The sequence below is a fragment of the Varanus komodoensis genome, unplaced genomic scaffold, assembly GCF_004798865.1.
Source record: "Varanus komodoensis strain SLA01 unplaced genomic scaffold, ASM479886v1 scaffold39, whole genome shotgun sequence".
Classification (NCBI taxonomy): domain Eukaryota; kingdom Metazoa; phylum Chordata; class Lepidosauria; order Squamata; family Varanidae; genus Varanus; species Varanus komodoensis.
In genome coordinates, this window is record NW_025335922.1 from 4,897,398 (window position 1) to 4,918,618 (window position 21,221).

Below are 21,221 nucleotides of genomic sequence, written 5' to 3' on the forward strand. Positions count from 1 at the left end.
TTTTTCTGTCTAAACTTGCATTAGATTGCACTTGATATAGGAATTTTACGAAGAACCAGTGGGTTACAACAAATATTAAAATCTTGGCAGTCATAAGAAGGCAACACTAATTGAGGGAGGGGAAGAAATACAAATCTGAAACATTCTCATTTTTGAGAGAGCTCAGATTCTGAATATGCAGGAACAAACAGGCCTATAGACAAAAGAGATCAGTGGGTAGAGGGAGGCAGGAGTGCCTCACTGATAAAGACTTAATTCAGGCTGGCCACATCCACTAAGCCAATTAAGAACTACATGGAAAAGAGAAGAAGTCAACCACTAATGGGTTAAGGACAAAGAACAGGTTCACTGTTTAAATGAATGCATAAATCAAGATACTTCCTCTGTTGATCCTTGAATGATGCTAACATGGTTGCTGAAGTTCCACCTGTCATTTGGCTAAACAGTTACCCTGCCAGTTTCAAACCCACAATTGTATACATATTCATTTCACTGAGTGAAAGAAGTCAGTCAGGAAAGAGATTTGCACTACACAGTCAACCTCTAGTGGTGCTTAAGTACTTGTGGATTCATTTAGATTCAGTCGGCCTTTTCTCCCCACTCTCCCTCCCCCTTTTTAAACTGTTGCTTTTGTTTGCGACTGTTTAATTACAGGATTGACAGCCATTTTAATCTCTTCAAAGCGCCAAGGCTCTCACAGTTAATCCAATTATATCTACTCCACAAGCTACAGCCTCATATAAAGATGATTAATTATTGATTAAGCCAATCAAATAGTATTAGCAAGCCTTTCATTACCTCACATCTGAATATAATCTCATTTATTTTATGTAGATTATGGCAAAATCTGTAAGGCCAACTACAGCAAAATTTGAATTCTTTCTCCCAAGTCCTCAGCATATTCCAATTCTCATCTTAAGACATTTCTTTAGAAATGTGTAAGAACTGCCCACCTCAATGTCAGAACTTGATTATACAAAGGATGGAACCTTTCAGCAGACCTTGCCACTAAAGATATGGACAATATGGGAACTAGTAAGTATCCATTTAGTCCCTCCCTTGGACAGAATGGCTCTTATGAGCAGCTGTCCTCCCAAAAGTAGCCCCTTGCAGGTGGGTTAGGTAACCCTCTAAATCAGATCTGGCAGCTCAGGGGAAGACAGACTAAGTCTACTCATGTGATGTTGGATTTTGTCCTTACCTGTGAGTAAGTTCCACTGAGCTCAATAAATGTCTGCTCAGTGAGCAGGTACATATAGGACCGTAGTATAAATGTCAGAATCAAGGACAGCTGCAGATTATAACATATAGACATAACTCTAACCTTAGCCCTAACCCTATGAATCAACTTGTGAGTGTTAAAAACAAAATTGAAAGGAATCACCTTAAGCTAACTAGCCATTCAATTCCTTTCTCATAATGAAAAACTGCAACTTCTGGGGTATCTTCCAGAATTTGATTGCATGTAGAGACAGGTATGTGAATACGTGACCTGGTACTCCCCACTCACTTTTGTTTTGTTGTTCAAATTAGAAAAACATGATACCTTAGTAATACTTCATGGAACACCTGACATGATGAAACCCTTGATAAAATGCATTATTTTTCCTCTTCCAAATCCTCCATTATTCCCTACAAATTGACTGATACAGTCTTGGCTTTTGCTTTCCGCTTGCCGTTTAGCTTGATAATGACTCTAAAATCATTCCCTTGTTTCGAAGGGTCTTTCTTGCTTGCTTGCTCTGTGTACAACAGGTCAGTATTAACACATGGAACTAATGATGGTGGTCTGTAAAGAAACAACCATATTGCAAACACTGGTCTGCGCCTTTGATAAAATAGTGTATTGGGGACCTATTCACCTCCCTATAATTGAGTGTTGCATAATAGTGCCAGTTCTTTTATGTACACTATTTTGTTCCACCCTAAGAAAAGGAGAGGAAAAGCTATGGAGGAACCGCTTTCTTCAATCATCACCATGATTAATTCTGTATTTTTAATGAGTAGGGCTGTTACTTAGGCAGGTTCTGTTACATGCTTGTTTTGTTGACTTCTTGTCAATGTACACAAAACCCAAACTATGATAATTGGGGCCTGTTTCACTGGAAAAAGGATTCCTGGTATTAATACAGGGTTGGCTTGGAAAAAGGCCTCTAACATTTTAAATTAGTCAATTAATTCATAATTATGCCACCAGTTTTTAACTGCAGAAAAATATTTATAAAGCATTTTAATTAACACAAACAACTTATAGCCACACAAGAATTAAATCAGACCAGTAATCTATAATTTAGCTTTTTTCACGGAACCAAAGCATAATGCACTGCAAGGCAGCTTGGTGAGTACCAGTATTCGATATATTATGAAAAACAGATTAATTAGTGCCTGATGTATGTTCTAACAAGAAAGTGATTTCAACCATCCCAAGATGTCAGTAATGGGACAGTATATAAAAACTTAAACAAACGTGAGTCAAATTTTCAAACATTAGCTAACTAGCATTCATCTACAGTTTTCCCCCAACATGGTGCTTGCCAGGTGTGTTGGCCTACAACTCCCATCATCCCCAAGCAGCTAGGGGCAGTGGGAGTTGTAGGTTTCCTTATAGGCAATAAGATTTAAAAACACAAAATGCTGGGTTTTTTGGCCCTGACTCCATGCTTTTGCCTTGAGTCCTGACCTCCTCTGGAATGCAGCTTATCCAAAATGGAACTTGGTCCTTAGAAAGAAAGAGGCTCTGGCCCTCAAGGCAAGACAGTGGCTTACCCAAGACTCCCCACTCAGCCATGAAATTTCCTTGGGCCAGTCACTTTTAGCCTAATACAACATCACAGACTTTCTGGAAGGTTGAAATGGAAGAAAGAGTGTGTATATCACTCTGAGGTCCTTAAAAGAAGAGAAGGGTAAATAATTACCTGCAACTTCAGAGCTGAGCTAACATTGTATAATAGGCTTCAGCTTCTATTTATCATTCTTGTACTATGGATACTATTGTTTAGGAAAAATATAACCCTGAATACTATTTTAGAAATGCTGACTGGCCTACGAATAGTAGATTTAGGGTGGGGGTAACCCACTGAGTAGATATAAAGAGTGAGTGAGGGAGTATGAGAAAGAGGGAGATATAGGACAAAAGAAAACTTGCATGCTGTAGATTAATACAGAGAATCTATTCATAACAATAAAACGTAGAAAACTATACACAGGTAACACATCACTTTATAATATGCAATGTCCCTATTCTTTTTGCCTTCAAACATTAAAGTCTTCAATCAGACCTGGGCAACCACTTGAGTGAGAACAGATGTTGGCTGCTTTTCATTCTATTTTCAATAATTTTGCATGTTGTAGACACTTCTCTACAACATATTTCTTGCCTAATATATTGGAAGCTGCCCAGAGAGCCTATGACTAGTGGGGTAGCATATAAAGTGAATGAATGAACGAACGAACCATGCATCCACATTCTAGAGATGGGGACCACAGAATTGCCAATCTATACAAAAGCACAGAGATACAACAGCCACAGAATGTGCTCCTCTTTAATATAATATACTTTCCACTTTCAATTTTCCCTTACCCCAGATAAAATGGAAATATTTTTGCATTAAACAATCTGGAAACATCAGGTTTTTATTTCTGAATGCATAGAATAAGTCCCATGCGCATACATATGTTTGGTTTTTTTTTTTAAAGAAGGAAACAGCCCTAGCTATTTCTGTCATACCGTTGGGTTTGTTGAGTTGCCATGTTGACAAGATGAAATTAGGAAGAAGGCGCTAGGAATAAAGTAGTAGTGCCTGCATAAAGTGTTGTTATCATTATATCATTTATCAACCTTTTAAAAAAATCATATAAAATGACTCTTTTTTAAAGTAAAGCAATTGTGGAGTCTTCAAAAAGATGTTTATACTATTTCCCGGTAGAAACGGAACTACACACAAACAGTAACATAACTGGATTCAGCAATTCAAGCCTCAGAGAGAGAGACAGGGTCTACTACTGAGTAAGGGACACACCATCCACATTTCCTAAAGCTCCTTCTTGCAACCTGACACTGGGTAAAATGGTGGGGTTGTATTTGCCAATAACATGTCCATTCCCTGAGAAAACAGTCCCTGGCCAGTGGAATATCTATATATACATATATATTAAGGGCTGCACAGATGTATGTACACAACTCAAATATGGTAAAGGACACTATTCAGCCAAAGAATAGGATGGCTACATTACCTAGAAAGCTTATCAAACATATTGACAAGTTTCATCGCTTCATATTCTTTTTGTTCTTCTGTCATTTCATCCATAGGGTTGGGCATTGGCTCTTCTAAATGACCTGTAATAAGGTTAATGCTTTAAGGAAAGGGGGCGGGGGAGAGAGAATGGTGGAAAAAAGTTTAAGAAATTTTCTAGGCATTTCTTAGGTCAAATTATCCATTCCAAAAACAAAACAAAACCAAAAACCCCTCCTTCACCACTCTAATTCCTTTTGAATCAGAATATGCAACCTTAGACTGCTAATATACAAAACATCTAGAATTTTAACAGACCTCCAAAATATGAGAGGTTCTCTTTCATGCAAAAGTATACATCAGTTTAAATGTCATGGCTTCCCTATTAAAAACGAACACTGGGAAACAAGGCTGAACAAAAATAATCAGAAAGAAAATTTTCAGAGTCTTCTGGGCAGCTAAGACAATCGGGCCAGCTTGAACCTGATGCTGGTCAAGGTGAAAGCCCATGACTCAGCCATAAATGAAGAGAAGCAGCTCTAAACGTTAGAGGACGTGTATATGAAAAAGAGAGTCAGAAATAGTAAAAGCTTTATTAACTGGGTAGAAGGGAAAAATGAGGCAGTGCTGTACTTTGGCTTTGCTGATTTGTATTCTTCAGTGTCTGTATCTTCATCATCTGAGTACCAGTTTTCCCCTCTTCCTCCTGCTAACAGGCCTCTTGCTGCCAGCAGCCCTGCTGCATTGCCGTAGCCAGTGTACTTCAGTAAGCTGTCAACTGCAAAAGGCCAAGGTAGGGCCAAGACAGAACAACAATATATTAAGCAATGCATTTAAGTTTCAGAGGCTCATCATGAAATATGATTTAAATATTCTCAACAGTAAGTCAAACGTAGGCAACTTTTTGTGAAATGTCCTGGTAGCAGCCAGAGAATGGCTGACATGGGGTTGTATGGCTAACCTCAAAAGACGAATAACTGCCCCAGATAGATTTCTGGGAAATTAAGATGTAACAGCTACAGGCTTCCATTTCATTTTTGAAGCACTTCCATGTGAGAGTATGAAAAAATATAAAAATATTTTAAAATAAAAAGTCAGAGGAATAAGATGTCTCACTTGGGCACCAAAGAAGGTGTCAAGGGAAAACTGGTGCCCACAGGCACCATGTTGCCTACTCCTGTGCTAGGCCCTGTTGTCTGGAAAATCCAATTTGATCTAACAAAGAACAACTTTTTAGGAAAAAGACAAATTAAGATACGACTGTTCCCTCTTTTCTGCAGAGGTTAAACAGAAGCGTTCTATGAGTAAGACGAGGAGTACAGAGGGTCTAAGTAAAGGATTGTCTGCCAGATATAAACAAATTCTAAATCTCGAGTTAAGATTTGCTGCTGTCTTGTGTCAACAAACTACATTTTCTATAATTCCTCACATAAAATGCCTACGAAAGATAATGCCTCGGGATGTTTGTGGGAAAGTACACAGTGTTAGCAGCTGCACTGTTACATGGAGAAAAGAGAGATAAAAACATGGCTGTATACATGCATGTGTCTGGTCAGGCAATATTCTGGGCTTTCCAGGCCTTAAGTTACTCATAATTGAGATACCTTGCAGAATTATGACTATATTATGAACGGAGGGACTGGACTGACATTGCTTTAATAAGTTTCTGGTTTGCTCATTGCATTACATCATCCAGCAGCCCCCAAAATACAAAAGGCATAAATATGCATTGTGAAGTATATAGTTAAATATGCCTATGGCACAGATTTTCAACTAAATACATAAGGTTTATTATCCCACCTACCCAAACAATCTGTGCAGGCAGTTTCTGGCATATTGTCAAATAATACATTCTCTTCCAGTTTATAAAAGCTTTCCTGGAGGCAATTTTCACCTCAGCCAGAATCAAACATGTAAGTGACAATTTACAAACTTGTAACCACCCTTATTCATTGGTAAGATCCAGCCAGTACCTCTCTCTTTACAAAGAACAAAAAGAAACTCTGCAGCAATTTGCTTCACTCCTAGGTCAACGTGAGTCATAAGGCGCACTAATTTGTTTCTTAGTGTTGTGCCAACTTCTGGACGATTAGATACATCTCTCAGGGGAGGCAACACCTTAAAACAGGAAAAAATGCCATTAATCCCAATGAAAAGTGTTGCCAAACTTGCTTTCCTACTTAAAATGTTAGAATAGTTCTGCTTCGACCGTCTTTCAGGCTGAGCAACCAAGCATGGAGCAGCTACATGTTGCTGCTCTTTAAAATTAATTAGCCCTTACTACTCCTCCTGTGCAATTTAATCTCCTTTCTTTCAATGAATGCTTTTTTGCATTCAAAATTTGCAGATTTACAGGTGACACAAAATTAGCAAATTTGCAGGTGACTCAAAATTGGCTGGGATAGCTAATACCTTAGCAGGGGAAAAAAAAAAAATCAAAGTAAGCTTGATAGGCTAGAGCACTAGGCTGAAAGCAACATAATGAAATTCAATAGGGACAAATGCCAAGGTTTATACTTAGAAAATTGGTGTGGGGGGGATGCGTCATTACAAGATAGGGAATAGTTGGTTCAACAAAACTACAAGTGAGGATCTTGGAATTGTTGTAAATCACAAGCAGAAAGTGAGCCAACAATGAGATGTGCCTGCAAAAAGTCAAAGGCTTTTGACCTTTTTAAGGCCACATTTATAAAAGTATCACTTCCAAATCACATGAAATACTAGTTCTCCTTTACTTAGCACTGGTTAGGCCTTATCTGGAGTACTGTGTCCAGTACTCCACAGTTTAAGAAAGATGCAGACAAGCTGAAAAGGGTACAGAGGAGGGCAACAAGGATGCTCCAGGGACTGGAAAGAAACCCTATGAGGAGAGAGGGAAAGAACAGGGCATGTTTAGCCTCAAGAAGAGAAGACTGAGAAGAAACAAGATAGCACTCTACAAGAACTTGAAAGGCTGACACAAAGAGAAAGGTTAGGATCTCTTCCCAATATATTACAGAGAGGAAGACATGGAATAATGGGTTCAAGGTGCAGGATTCTGGCTAGACATCAGGAAAACATTCCTGGGCATTAGGAGCAGTATGACAATGGAACCAATTATCTAGAGAAGTTGTAGGTTCTCCCACGCTGGAGGCATTCAAGAGGCAGTTAAAGGTAAAGGTTTCCCCTTGACGTTAAGTCATGTCTGACTCTAGGGGGCAGTGCTCATCTCCGTTTCCTAGCCAAGGGAGCCAGCATTTGTCCGTAGATAGTCTCCGTGGTCATGTGGCCTGCATGACTAAAAACCGAAGTGCATGGAACGCTGTTTACCTTCCTTTTTATCTACTTGCATTTGCATGCTTTCGAACTGCAAGGTTGGCAGGAGCAGGGATGGAGCAACAGGAACTCACCCCATTGTGCACATTCGAACTGGCGACCTTTTGGTCAACCAGCCCACCAGTTTAAACCACTGCGCCACCTGCATCCCCAAGAGGCAGTTAGACATGCTTTAACTTGGCAAGGAGTTGGACTTGATGGCCTTAAAGCCCCTTGCAATTCTATTCTACAATTCTTTGCTCTTTAAGGTACCATGTACAGAGATGCTCAAATAAGGAACAGAATAACTATTGGCCCTTTCTAAGCCAATACAGAATACCTTGCCACACAGATTATGTTCACAGTATCGATAGCAGTTATGCATCACAACAGGGCATACATATGCACAATCAACGAATCCATTTAAAACTACCTTCTTCCCAGAAAATAAGGTCTGGGGCCCCTTTTTGAGAATAAAATGTGACATCTTGTAGTAAGATAAACCAATTATGACTCATAAAAATAGACAAAAAGAGACAAAACCCAATTCTGGTAAACAAAAAGAACACCTAAAACATCTTATTGTAACAGACTTGGAAAACTCTCCCATGAAATATGTACAGAATTAAAAACAAACATCAAACTTAGTATTAGAAACAAAGTATGCCTGGAAATCTATGACAATTCATATAGTGCCCTTTTTGTATCAGCATTAGGAGCTGTTCCAACAACTCTAAAACAGTTTATAACATGCATTTATAAAAGCATGCATGTGCTATAATTCCTATTAAATCCAATTGCAAAAGTGATTATTCTTCCAACCTGTCCTACAATCAAGAAACCTTTCTGATACTTTACAGAAAAGAACCTAAATCCCTGCCTAGAAGATAAAGAAATAATGGATATTAATGGATCCAGTTTTAGTCAAACTTATAGTAGACCCAGTGAAATCAAAAGGACTTTATTCACATATTGATATCTTTACAGTATTGGAATATAAACATTCAATTACGTTTCTTTCTCTTTTTTTTGCTGATCCAGTAAAAACCCTGAACTCCAATTTGGAGACTGTGGTGAAATGGACAGGGACAAACAAACTTTATCTGGCAAATTATATGAGATTATTATTGTGGGAATGGATGGGTTTATTCTGATTTATAACAGGGTTATCAACCCAGCACTGTTTTGCATCTGGACGAGAAGACAGCTGTCACTAGAAGGGTTTTTTTTTTTAAACCAGCACTGCTTTCCCCCCAATTACAACAATCTTTTATGGAAAGCCAGGACTTGACAAATCATCATACTCTCGTTTCTTGTCACTGCAAGGTTTTCTACATGGGACTAACCCTTGAAGACATGTGTTGAAAGCTTACAGTGTTACTTAAAAGTGGAAGTGTGCTTCCTGAGTGGAGCTGGAAGATAAGAATACATTTTATTGTTAAAGTGTCCTGCCTGTATTCTTAAATCCTTATTTAAATTCTCCCTCCCCCTATTTAAATTCAAATTCCACATTAGAAAAAGAAGTCAACATAAACTTCAGGTAACTTAACATTGCTAACACATTACAAAGTTAAATAGCCTTGACTTATTTTTGCGAGCCCCCACCCTTCCTCCAAGAAACCTGAATTTAGGTCTTCAGGAAGAAGCAGTGTGGACTTCTCAGTAGTGATCCCAGGATTATGCAACTTGATATTGCATATTAATTATGCAATCTGCAAAAATTAATATGTGACTGGTAATTAATAATTGTTCCCTAACCATTTTAGATTACCCTAGTTTTTTGATCCTTGTGTCTCACCTGAGCTTTGATAAATTTCCTTATGTTCCGGTGGGATCTGCAGCATCTCGTTAGTAAGCTGAGAACAGGGGTAAGACCTTCCCGATAGCTACTCCCCTAGAAAAATAAATAGCACACACAATTTATAGGGACACTAGCATTTTCACGCATATTTATTTCACCCTAATGTTTCTCAAAACAGTGGGTCAACCAATTCTTGTCTGTAACAGTTAGAAGGGTATTTCTACAGCTCAAAACTCATAGGATGCCTGCCTTTAGCAGCTATATTAATGTTCTGAGACATGTGTTTACTACATGTTTTCAGATGTGGATGTCTTTAAAATATTCCTGGATGATGATGATGCACATTCTATTGTGCATTTTTGGCCATGGTATTTTGGCCATGGTGTCAATGATGCCAACTGCAAGCAGTCTTCAAGGGCAGCAGCACACAGAAGATGTACCAGCTATTTCATATTTTACTGTGCACAGAGGAACTTGAAAAACATGACAGTAAATTTGTATAAATTTCTCATATATAATATCATCTCAAAAGTTTAATGACATTAATTACTTTTGGCACATTTCTCTTTGGGTTTATAGGCAAAGACTGAAAGAAAAAGAAAAGCCTGTAAGTAGAAACAAACTACCTACAGCTGTCTTCCTACCTTGGAAAAGTTATAAAAACAGATAAAATGTTTTTTAATCAGGACCATTTTGTTATTAAGTGCCATTTCAATTTTTAGTACCAAACTCGGTATTTTGAAAATGTGTGCAACAGGTTTCCAACACCATAGACTTATCTGATTGGGCCAGTGAAAAGCAGTTTAATTGTTTCCCCTTCCACTCATTTTTCTTATCGAAAGCACACCCCAGAAGCTGCTTTTCCACCATGGCTACACTAGAATAGAAAACATGACCCAAAAGTATTAACTAAATATAATACTTAACATCACCCTAATTTGACACCCATACCTTGTCAATTCTCTTCTCCATGAACTTCAAAATCACCTGAATTGCATCCATATTCATGCCATTGTATTTTATATCTGTTTCCTCTGTGTCCTCTTGATCAGATGGACTGATAAGGACATCCAAACAAGAAACTGGAACATTGCTTAAAAGGTTGACTGCATTACTGAAAGAGATTTTAAGGACATTCACTCTCAAGACAATGTTTTCTGAAATTGTACCTAATATTACATCCAAATCCTAAACATTTGTAATGAAAAAGTGAACACTGGAGTTAACTTCCTGCAATCCTAGTATATGACCAAAGATTATAATACTGCACTAACATAACAGCTGGTACACTTCATTTAGTAATTTAGCCAATAAAATGAGGTCAAATTTAAAAGTATTTGTAATTTGCTATACTATCTCTAACTTTTAGAAGAATATGAGATCAAGGATATGTAACATCAGCTGTAGCACTAAAAACAGGGTTATGTTCATACTACAATTCTGTGGAAGCACAGAAAAGATATAGGATGATGTGGTGGACACAGAACTCAGCCTCCTGGGAAGTTTTTCATGCCAGCAGTGAAATGTATGGACAATGCCTGCTGAAATCTCAGAAGTCACAGATATGGGTCAATTAGCTTTTTCAACTGTCAGGGAGAATGCATCAGTTTTGCTCTTCTCACAAGACTAGCAAGTCAAAACAAGATCTGTAAAGTAAGAGGAAAAAATATAACACATTTACAGACCTTACAGAATTTAAGGTGTTTTCTTGGCACTCTATAGTATATACACAGCCCCAGCTAAGAGCCTGATCCTATGTACTATAGTGTGGTGGCGATACAGCACAAACAGTAAGCTGGTAGCAAGGAAAAGCCACTCCTTTGCTCTGCAGCAGGAGCCAGCCCAACCCTTGAGGAAGGTGCGGGGAGACTACAGAAGTAGCTACCATATGCAGCCCTGGGGACCCACACGGGGGAAGGAGTCAGAATAGTTTTTCTGGAGTCAGAAAAAACTATTCATGACCTATGGAATTTATTAAGCCCCTCAGAAGATTACAAACTGGTTTTGAGAATACTTTTGATAGGCTTCCTCCTCAAACACCTGAGACTCTGTTTAAAACCACTGTTGTATGGTCTATGTTTTAATGAAGTGTGGTTCCAGTAGGTGCCACGTTGAATATACAACCCCTGCTTGGGGGTGGTTGTATTTTGTTTTGTTGTGTTGTACAAACTGGGCAAACACAAATTATGTGAAGATTAAGTAAATTATGGTTAAATGTCATGTTGCATGAACAACCCTAGTCTATACCAACCCTGACTTTCTGCTCCATTGTCTCCTTTCACTGTTCAAGTAGCTACAGCAGCTAAACAAGACATTTTTGCCTATGAAACTTTCCAACAGGCATAATTCCTTGACTATACAATGTATGTATGCAACTGAGCCTGAAGTTCAGAGTTTAGTCTGCTTGATGGATTTGTTCCTGTGGCTATGTCACACTAGTAGTATGGATTGTATGGCAGTCTGTGCAGGGCCTCCAAGAACATCAGTTACTAGTGCTGCAAGGTGGTAATGAAATAGCTGTATAGCTTTAATTAATGAAGTCTCTTCTGTGGCCTCACACTCATCCACTTAAGATCATGTGCCTTACCCAGGTACCTTTTCTTAAAATTCCCAAAGGTGGTAACCTCAAGCAGCCAAGAGCAAGAGGGAGAAACACTAAGATTAGGGGAAATAACTTTGGTGGGAAGTTTTATATCTGAATGCATGGAGTAGGCACTTTATATACCTAACTCTGTGACCCATTTAGAGAGTGAGAGCAATGTTAGGAGATGGGGAGTCTGCTTCAGTGAGCATCAACATAAAGTTCTGTTCCGCAGTAAGGAATATAACAGACATGTTTTCATACATCCGAGAAGACCAATTTTCAATTCCTTATTTGTTAAAAAGACCCCTTTTGGTGCTTAAGGGTGATTTTTTTTAATGTGATGATCTGTAAGGGTGGTTTTTATGTGAGGGAAGAATTTAGTTTGTATATTTGTGCCAGCCTATTTAAAGTCTATTTAATAGCCCTCTACTTTATGGTTCATACTGACTAGGAGAAGAAAAAGTCATATGTTAAAAAGAATATTCAGAAATAATATTCTAGGATCTGAAAAATGTTAAGCTGGGAGAGGCATTTAGGATTAATTTACAGTTATTAGACTAATATAACACCAGAGACCAAGACTAGAAAATGTACAGGGAACCAGAATATATAGGGTTAATTGGAATAATCTAGTCTGAACTAGTTGCATTCCCCATTGAGTACTTTGCCTTCCCATTTCTGAAGGTCATTAGCTTACAAAGCATTACAAGGGACTTTCTGAAGCCATTTTTACAAGCCCGCTCTCTCCCCCACTCCCTGTGCACAGACACACACCCCTACCTCTTTTTGGTTTGCTAATTTTAAGACTAGGCTTGCAAAAATCAGAGTTTTGCAAACTTCACCATTAGTAAACCTAAAAGTATAGAGCTGACTTTTTTCATCTCTGAACCATACAAGCTATAGTATGTGCTTTGGATCATTCATTACATGTGTTAATCTTTTTAATTGGGATTTATTGGAAAAAATAAAAGGTTTAAACAGAAAAGAATAGCTAAGAAAGTATGCAAGAGGAAAATACAAACTAAGAAAATGTTTATACTTGGAGAGGGGGAACCAGAGCAGGGAAACAAATAAGTTGTGTATCCCACACCCACCAAATAATTTAGGCCACAACCTGATCACAAATGGAGAGTAAACAAATATTAACTCTGATTCTGAGCAAATTTACTTGAAAGTGAATTCTACAGATTCCAAGTAGTGCAGTTAGGCTAGGGGTGTTAGCTAATAATTAGGAACCCAAGTAATTTTTCCTCTTATCTCACTTATTCTGAATAATTTAGTGAGTAATTATCTTTACATCTCCCTGCCCTGCAGGCACTGTACAGCTAATACTCCTTTTCCATAGCCAGAAGCAGCATCAACAGAAGCTGAAATGCATAACACATTGCTATTGGGTCCTGCTTTAGCCACATTTCAGAAGATACCCTGTTCTCAGCAAACAAAATCAGCAAGGAACGGCAAAATTCAATTCAGCAATAACAAATTGCTGGCTTGGATCATTTCCACAGAAAGCGCCTTTTTACTGGTTTCTTATTAAGCAATGGTGTTCCCAAACACCTACAAAATTAATTTTCTGGATCACTGTGCTCAAACGATTCTTTACAATAACCAAAGCCTGGCTTTCTGATCTTTGTCACTCTGCCTGACAGTTTTATTTGTGGTAAAGGAGTGTATGAAATTCTCCAGCTACCGGGAAGTCAGGGACTATGCACAGATCCACACAATAGTGTTTGCATTCTTCCTCCAGGGGGTAGAAATACTGCGTATTTTATTCTCTCTCTCAGCTTCCTAGAGATCATTAATCACCAAGACATGACATCCACCTACTCATGCTCTCAGCCCCCTCCTGATATGCAAATGTGAACACAAACTGCCATTTAGCACTACTGAATGTCTTGATTAAAGTCTTGTTAGTGGGCAAACATAGCACTCGCTTTAATAATTTAAATTGAGGGTATTCAAGCATTTTAAGTGACAAGATGGAATCAGCCACAATAACTTCTGTTTGTCATGTATATCCTACATTAAAACAGGGACAATAAAAATGATTAAATATAAGTGTTTAAAGTTTTTTTATGTGAAGTCTTAAAATTACCTACTTAAAAGAAATGTTTAACATGTCATCAGCATGAACTATGAATATACATATTTGAGTCCATGGCCCTCTTTCAAACAGAGTCTAAGCAGCCTTTAACTCAATCAACAAAAATGCACCGGACAAATACATAATGCTTTTATAACATAGGAAGCTGCCCAATGCCCAGGTAAGTCTGTTTACCTAGCCTGGTACTGCTTATTCTGACTAACAGTAGTTCTTCACCATTTTAGGCATTTACCATCTGCTATTTTTGAGGGTAGCATTTTTAGTATTCAGTGAACAAAATCCTTTTGTTTTCAGTGTGTTGTTTTAAGGGCTTTCAAAATTTGCCTATGCTCCAAAATACATCTATACAAGAGGGGAATACAGTTCAAGAGAATTGAAAAGGAAAAAGACCTTGGAATTATTGTGGACAACAAGCTAAATATGAGCCAACAATGTGATGCAGCTGCAAAAAGGGCAAATGCTACTTTGGGATGTATTAATAGACATATTACTTCCAAATCAAGAGAAGTAATAGTTCTCCTGTACTCTTCACTAGAATACTGTATCCAGTTTGGGGCACCAAGGTTTAAGAAAAATGCCAAAAAATTAGAAAGGGCCCAGAGGAGGGCAACATAAATGATTCAGGGTTTGGAAACACTGCCCTGTGAGGACAGACTGAGAGAACTGGGTATGTTCAGCTTTAAGAAGAGAAGGCTAACAGGGGACATGATATCACTATAAGTACCTGAACAGTGCAAAAGAGGAAGGTCAAGATCTTTTCCTGCTCATACACAGAATAATCAACTTAAGTTGCAACAGCCCAGGTTCAGGCTAGATATCAGGAAAAGTTTCCTCACTGTCAGAGCAATACAACAACAGTGGAATCAGTTGACTGAAGAGGTCGTAGGTTCTCCCACACTAGAGACTTTCAATAAAGGAACTGGACAGTCATCTGAGTGGGATGGTATAAACTGGTGACCTGCAACAGCAGGGGATTGAACCCAATGGCCTTCATGGCCTCTTCCAACTTTACTATTCTATAATTCTATGAAAATGTTGTCTTAAAGGCTTTCAAACTTCATCACTCAAGCTCCAGAATGTTGAAAAATTACAGCAGTTAAGGGCCACTCCCTTATCAGATGTGTTAGACAGTAAGCATGTGGTATGGTATCCTCTGCTGTGCTTAGCTCCAGTTTCACCACTGCCTTAAAGCTGGATGGCTGTCAATAGCAGAATGATGGACCTAAGTCCTGGATCTGTTTGTGCACTGGAATATATATACAGAGTCTATGTGACTAAAACTGTTATTCCATATTACAAGTACCCAACTGGCAATCAATGAAACAACTGACAAACTAAACATTATGTAAGTCTATTTTGGAAAAAACCAATCAACCAACCAACCATCTGTCCCACTGCTTGTGAGCACATGCCAAACATCAAACTTCTATAAATAAGCTATGGCTTGGCCTTTCTACCTCAGAATTAGCACAGACCATCCTCAACACACCCCTTTCCACACTGTTGAGTTCATATTCAGAGCTTGATAGGAAAACAGTAGAACATCCATGGATACTGATACACAGATGCCGCAACAAAAATGACAGTAGGTACGAGTCCCAGTCCAGTAAATCATACTGAACTGTGCCTTACGCATCATATTCCCTCCTTCTGCGTAAACCTGGTTATCTTTAATGAAAGTTCTCTCAAGAACGCTCTTTAACTTTTTGTCAAGGCAACAGAAGCAGAAGGATGATCTCTTCATTGTACAAAAAGAGATCTTAAGACCAGTCACAAAGGCATAGCAGATGCTCTGACCTGTCAGCTTTAGATAGTCTCCAAGACTTCTCAGCTCTTCTGAGTGCTGTAAGAGCTGGTTCTTGTCTTTTGGCTTGCTTCTACCTGGCCTGGCTGGATCCTTATGGACTGCAACTAAAAAGGTTATTCCTGTTGTTGAAGGTGTTTAAAGACCATTAGGGTGGACTCTTTCTCCTGTTATTTAGATTCTTCTGTTTAATCTTTGTATTTATTATGAGATGTTTGGACTGTTCGACTATTACAAAGTGCATAGTTTCTGAGCTCATGAAAACATCAAGGCATTCTATCTCATGTCTTGATGTTTCTGTTAGATGTTTAGTTAGAGCTGTTGTAGTTAGGTTGCGTATGATTTAGACCAGGGGTCCTCAAACTTTTTAAACAGGGGGGCAGTTGAAAGGTGCTGGCGATGGGTGCGGGCCACCAAGGTGATGCAGGTGGGGGGGCAGGGCGGGGGGCAAACACTGGCTTGCTCGCAAGGAGGTTGTTTTCTCTGAGCGAGTCCAAAACAATCTCTGCACAAGCATGCCCCCTCCTTGCCTCGCCACGCGCACAGCATGTCCAAATCCTCTATGGCAGGCCGGATAAATGGGCATGGTGGGCCGGATCCAGCCTGCGGGCCGTAGTTCGAGAACCCATGATTTAGACTCACTACTCTGACACAAAGAAGGGGTGAATATTAATTCCAGCCTCTAGTAAAGACAAAAAATAGTTTATAATAAATATATCAGCCCTAGATATTCCTTTCCCCATTACAGGGACTCTACTCCAGTTCTTTGTACACACATTCATGTACATCACTTGATTACTGAACAGCTGAGCCACCTCCATGGAATAGTATTATATTTGAGACTATCTACCTGACTTTTAAAATATCCATCCTTAATTGCATACTAGCCCTGCAGTTTACTTGTATAAAAAATTACAAGTACACAACATTTTATACAGATGTATAAATAAAAATTAGAAGTGTTTGGCAACCAAGCTTAAAATGGTAAGTGTACTAGATCATTACCTAAACCAGTCTTCCCCATAGATTGCTGGGGGGATCCTGGGAATTATACTCCAAAGTAGGTGGAAAGCACAAAGTTGAGGAAGGCTGACCTAAACCTTTACTATTCCAATTGTTTGCCGAAAACCATACCATTACAGAAACGTAATCTTTTAGTTATTATGTTTATACAAAACAGCAATACAATGGATGTCTTCAACTATATTGTTATTGTTAGAAGCAATGTGTGAACAAACATCCACAATACTTATACAATCCGTTAACAGCCGGCATAACATATCAACATCAAAGCCATTAAATCAAAACCACTTTATTGATGGTCCATTTAATTAAAAGCACTGGGGAATTACAGAATACTAAAAGTAAATACGTATTAGATCTATAAGACAAGTACTAGACCAAACTAAAACATTATTCATTAAAAAAGGATCCATGTTTTCACCAACCTGTGCAACTCTTCTGTTTTGTCTTCAGTAGGGCCCAGTGTTAATAAGCAGTGACGCAGAATAGCAGTCATATAACGAAATTCATGAGAGTCATTCTGAATAAACAAAGGATGAAAAGGTACCTATTTATCAAGTCACTAGGAATGAAGTTAAAATAAGAAGACTGTCATATTCTGACATTCTTATTGGTGTGGAGCTTGAGTGGCAACCTATCAGTAATGGAAATAAGGTTTCTATCATTGCTTATGTGAGATTAGGGCATTGAGAGATGCAAGAGCCTCAACAGGGCCACACTCACCCTGTCCTTCTTCCAGCACAGGACATTACACAGAGTGATCACATCTGTTTCTGTGCCAAAACTTGCCCTGAACCCTAACTGAAATAGATACAGAAAATCAGTTTCATTCAAGAGTGCTCACTTACCACCTGCTCAAGGACTGGCCTAAAATTATTAATGTCTTCCAATCCAGAGAGGGTTTCTTCAGGAGTAGCATCACTACTGCCACTCTGGGCAACGTGGGGACCACTTTGTCATGTAAGGAAGCACTGATCACCTTCCTGGTCCAACCAGCTGTTCCCTCCCTCCTCACTTTTCTAAGCCAGGAAGGCAAGACTGTATTGTGGGCCTGGTTGCACAAACCTGTCCAAACACCTTGTCAATATCCCTGAGCTGAAGCAACTGAAACTCATCCAAGCAACTTAGGCCAGGCTGTGCTCTGGGAACCTTGCTTCTTTGCATTAAACTCCTAGCTGCTTTCAAAGTAGAGCTGCTGGCTTAGGGCCAAACTGGTCTCTTTCGCTTTCTCCCCTTTCGCTCGCTCCCTGCCTAGACAGCTGAACTTGTAGTCACTAGTTTTTTCTTATTTCACTTCTCCTAGAGGTCCTAGGACATCATATGTTGCCATGAGTTTGGGGGCTGCGATTGTCCTTTGGCTCCTCTGGGCCACAGGTGCAGGGATGAAGCCTGTCACTTGTCACTGAAAAATAATTTGCTGCACATCGATAGTGAAAGATAGTCCACCAAGATTCCACTACTTCTGACTGTAGAGAGCCACTGACTGTAGGTGAGAGACTGCATATCTTGGAATATCAATTTCCATAAGTAGGAGAAATGGTTACTTCACAGTGTGGATGACTCTTCTGAAATTGCAGTCTCACATAAATAGCATTAAATTTAGATAATACCTTGCAATTTGGGTAAACACAATATGTATAAAGGTTTTTTTTAAAAAAAATTGGATACTTTTAACAGCCTTATCTACTGCCTAGTTATTACCAGCTATAAATTAGTCTTCTCTTTATATCACTAAAGATATAAATTAAGGTTCTTTAATAAGAAGTCATGAGGAATACTTACTGGAAATGTTCACATACAATCATGATTTGATATGAAACAATTACATAAGAAATATTTTCACTTACACTCTGAAATAGCAGTTACTGGTTCTTTTGCACTGTTTGGATTTCAACACAGTGGAGAGTAAATTACTCCTGTTCACTTTGGTGACCCCACACCTACCAATACAAAATACTTAGCACTCACAATATATTTGAGGATGCAGTTGTGACTGTAGCCAAAAAGTATGTTTGCAATGTTTTCTTTGGAGGGTAAAAAGTTATAAATGTTCTGTCTCTCTCCCATGAAACATTATTATGCTGTGCTTCACAGGCATGTAATTAACCGTAACCAAACAGTGGCACAGGCATATCATGCAAAGCGACAAGTATAGACCTTACACATTTTTAGATTGGTGGCGGTGGTTATGGAAGAGTCCAAACCACTGCTTAAAACAAAGTCTTTCCCAGCCAGCAGATCAATCTCCAAATTTCAGATTTACTATGATTCTTCCATACAACAAAAGCACCATTATGTAGCTAAGTGTAGTACCTACTGCCCTGTACTAGTGTGTAACTATATAAGCTGGGTAGCTCACTACAGCCTTGAAACACTCCTCTAAGTTCAACCTCAGATACACAAATTATGCTTCTTTTGGAATTCATGCAGCGTTGTGCCTGGGAAATAACACTCAAGCACAAAACTTCCAACCAAACTTTGTGTTCTAGCTGTGATATGAAGAAATATGGCCAACTCTAAACCTCTAACAGAAAAATGGAACTGAACAGAATATTTCAGCTCAACCCCTACCTCACTGTGTACATTCCAGCTGTCAAGAGTAACATTAAAGAGAGCTTTCAGTGCTTCTATGGCGCAATCCGTCTCTTGCAGTGATAAAGGTGACATTTCTTGGTTTTCAGCTGTGATGTATTTATCTGTCCACCTTATGCTAAATGCACTCTCCAAGGCCTGCGTCAACAGTGGCAATCCCTGGAGATCATTACGCAACTGTGACCTGATATCTGTATGCAGAAGGGAGAGGAGGAAGAGGAGGCGTAAATCAAAGCATTTAATGTCTTCGACAAGTTGTTGATCCTTGCACTTTTTCAGCAGATTGCAAAGCATAGCTGCCAGGTTCAGCTCCAGACTGAGTTTCTGTGCGGCTGGGCTATTAAACACAATGTTACAGAGGCATTTTAAAGCTTCCACTATGACAGGGAAGTCCGTCACATCCTCCAAAGGCTCCTCCACTGTGTCCAGCTTTGCCTGCTTCATCAAGATTTGCATGTTTTTCTTTGTTGTTACCGGAACTAAGACTTTCTTGTCTCTTGAGAGAATGCGAAGAGCTTCCAGACAAGCAACTCTACATGATGTTTTTAAATCTTTGTCCAGTAGATGTAATATTCCTTCACATAGTTGCTAAACATATAAGGAGGGGAGAAAGAAGATATTACCACTGTGTTCTGGCATGTATCACACCTGTAACCATCTCAAGCTCTACTAATATTCAATGCTCTTCCAAAAAAATTATCTGATTGTACAGTTTACCTGGCTCATTAGAAGATTATGTCAAAATAATGCAGAACATCAAATTGTCTTCTAGTTTGAACATTAAATGGTTTCAAACTACAAAAGTAGTATAACATAGCATTCAACTAACATAGTTGTCAGTTTCCTGAACACCCAAGGATAGGAACTTACTTAATTCTTTCAGTGACACAACTGAATATTTCTGAATGTGAGGGCATACCTAAAGAAATTCAGTGCTCTCAATAAAAAGGAAGTTGTGTATATATTTTAGCTTATTCTTTGGAATACATTAAGAACATATGCATTCTTTAAGTTTCAGATATATGGTTCTTACATACATGTCTGCTTTGTGCGTTTATGCTCCTATTAAATGCGACACAATCTATGAAGCTGTACGGTGGTTTATACTATTATCAAGTAGCAAAGATGGGTAAATAACAGTTTTAAACATTTTGTGCTCTTTGTCCAATGAAGGAGCTTTTGGACAAGGAAGTAGTTCTGAACACTATCACTTCCACAGAAGAACTTTTAATTATTAACCTATTTTATACTAACTTCAGACAATAATTTGTGTTCGGCACATAAATGCAGTAAGTATCACTCCAAAAGCTAAATGGCAGCATGTATCTATTTCAAATACTACTCATTACAATAGAGAAACACTGAATAAATAACAAATGCAAGAATAAGATCCCCCATGTGAGACACTGCAACAAAATTCTGCAGCATTGAGCACTTCTGTTCCGGATTCCAGCCAATGTGTTCCATTTCTTCTCACCAACAGTTGTCAGTATTCCTTGCCTACTGAACATGCTCAATCCACATCAGGCTGTTTCTGTGGGTTCCCACTCCATTTTGAGGTTTTGGTTACATTAAAATCTTAGCTTCTTATAAAAGCTACTGATTTCTGTGGACAGATCTCATTTAAAGATATTCTTAGCACAAAGTGGGAAGTGATATAGCAAGACAGTGGGTTGGTTCTCTCAATCTTTTTTTTTTCCAAATGTATCTTCCTCTTCCCAGTCACTCTACTTTACTCCCTCTTCCATGCTGAGTTTTTTTCTTCTCAGGCAGCATTCACAGACTAC

General features: G+C 38.7%; 1 protein-coding gene across 2 annotated transcripts in view; it reads right to left on the reverse strand.

Annotated features, from left to right (window-relative positions):
- The window catches only part of RIC8B (RIC8 guanine nucleotide exchange factor B), a 31,688-nt gene that overhangs the window by 1,442 nt on the left and 9,025 nt on the right, over positions 1-21,221 (reverse strand). For both annotated transcript variants that reach the window (XM_044441141.1, XM_044441140.1), the window contains exons 3-9: positions 19,414-20,022; positions 17,268-17,362; positions 10,279-10,441; positions 9,325-9,420; positions 6,206-6,350; positions 4,866-5,010; positions 4,234-4,353 (exon numbers count right to left, since the gene is read on the reverse strand). In XM_044441141.1, the coding sequence (XP_044297076.1) occupies positions 4,234-4,353; positions 4,866-5,010; positions 6,206-6,350; positions 9,325-9,420; positions 10,279-10,441; positions 17,268-17,362; positions 19,414-20,022 (1,373 nt within the window). The remainder of the gene's footprint in view (positions 1-4,233; positions 4,354-4,865; positions 5,011-6,205; positions 6,351-9,324; positions 9,421-10,278; positions 10,442-17,267; positions 17,363-19,413; positions 20,023-21,221) is intronic.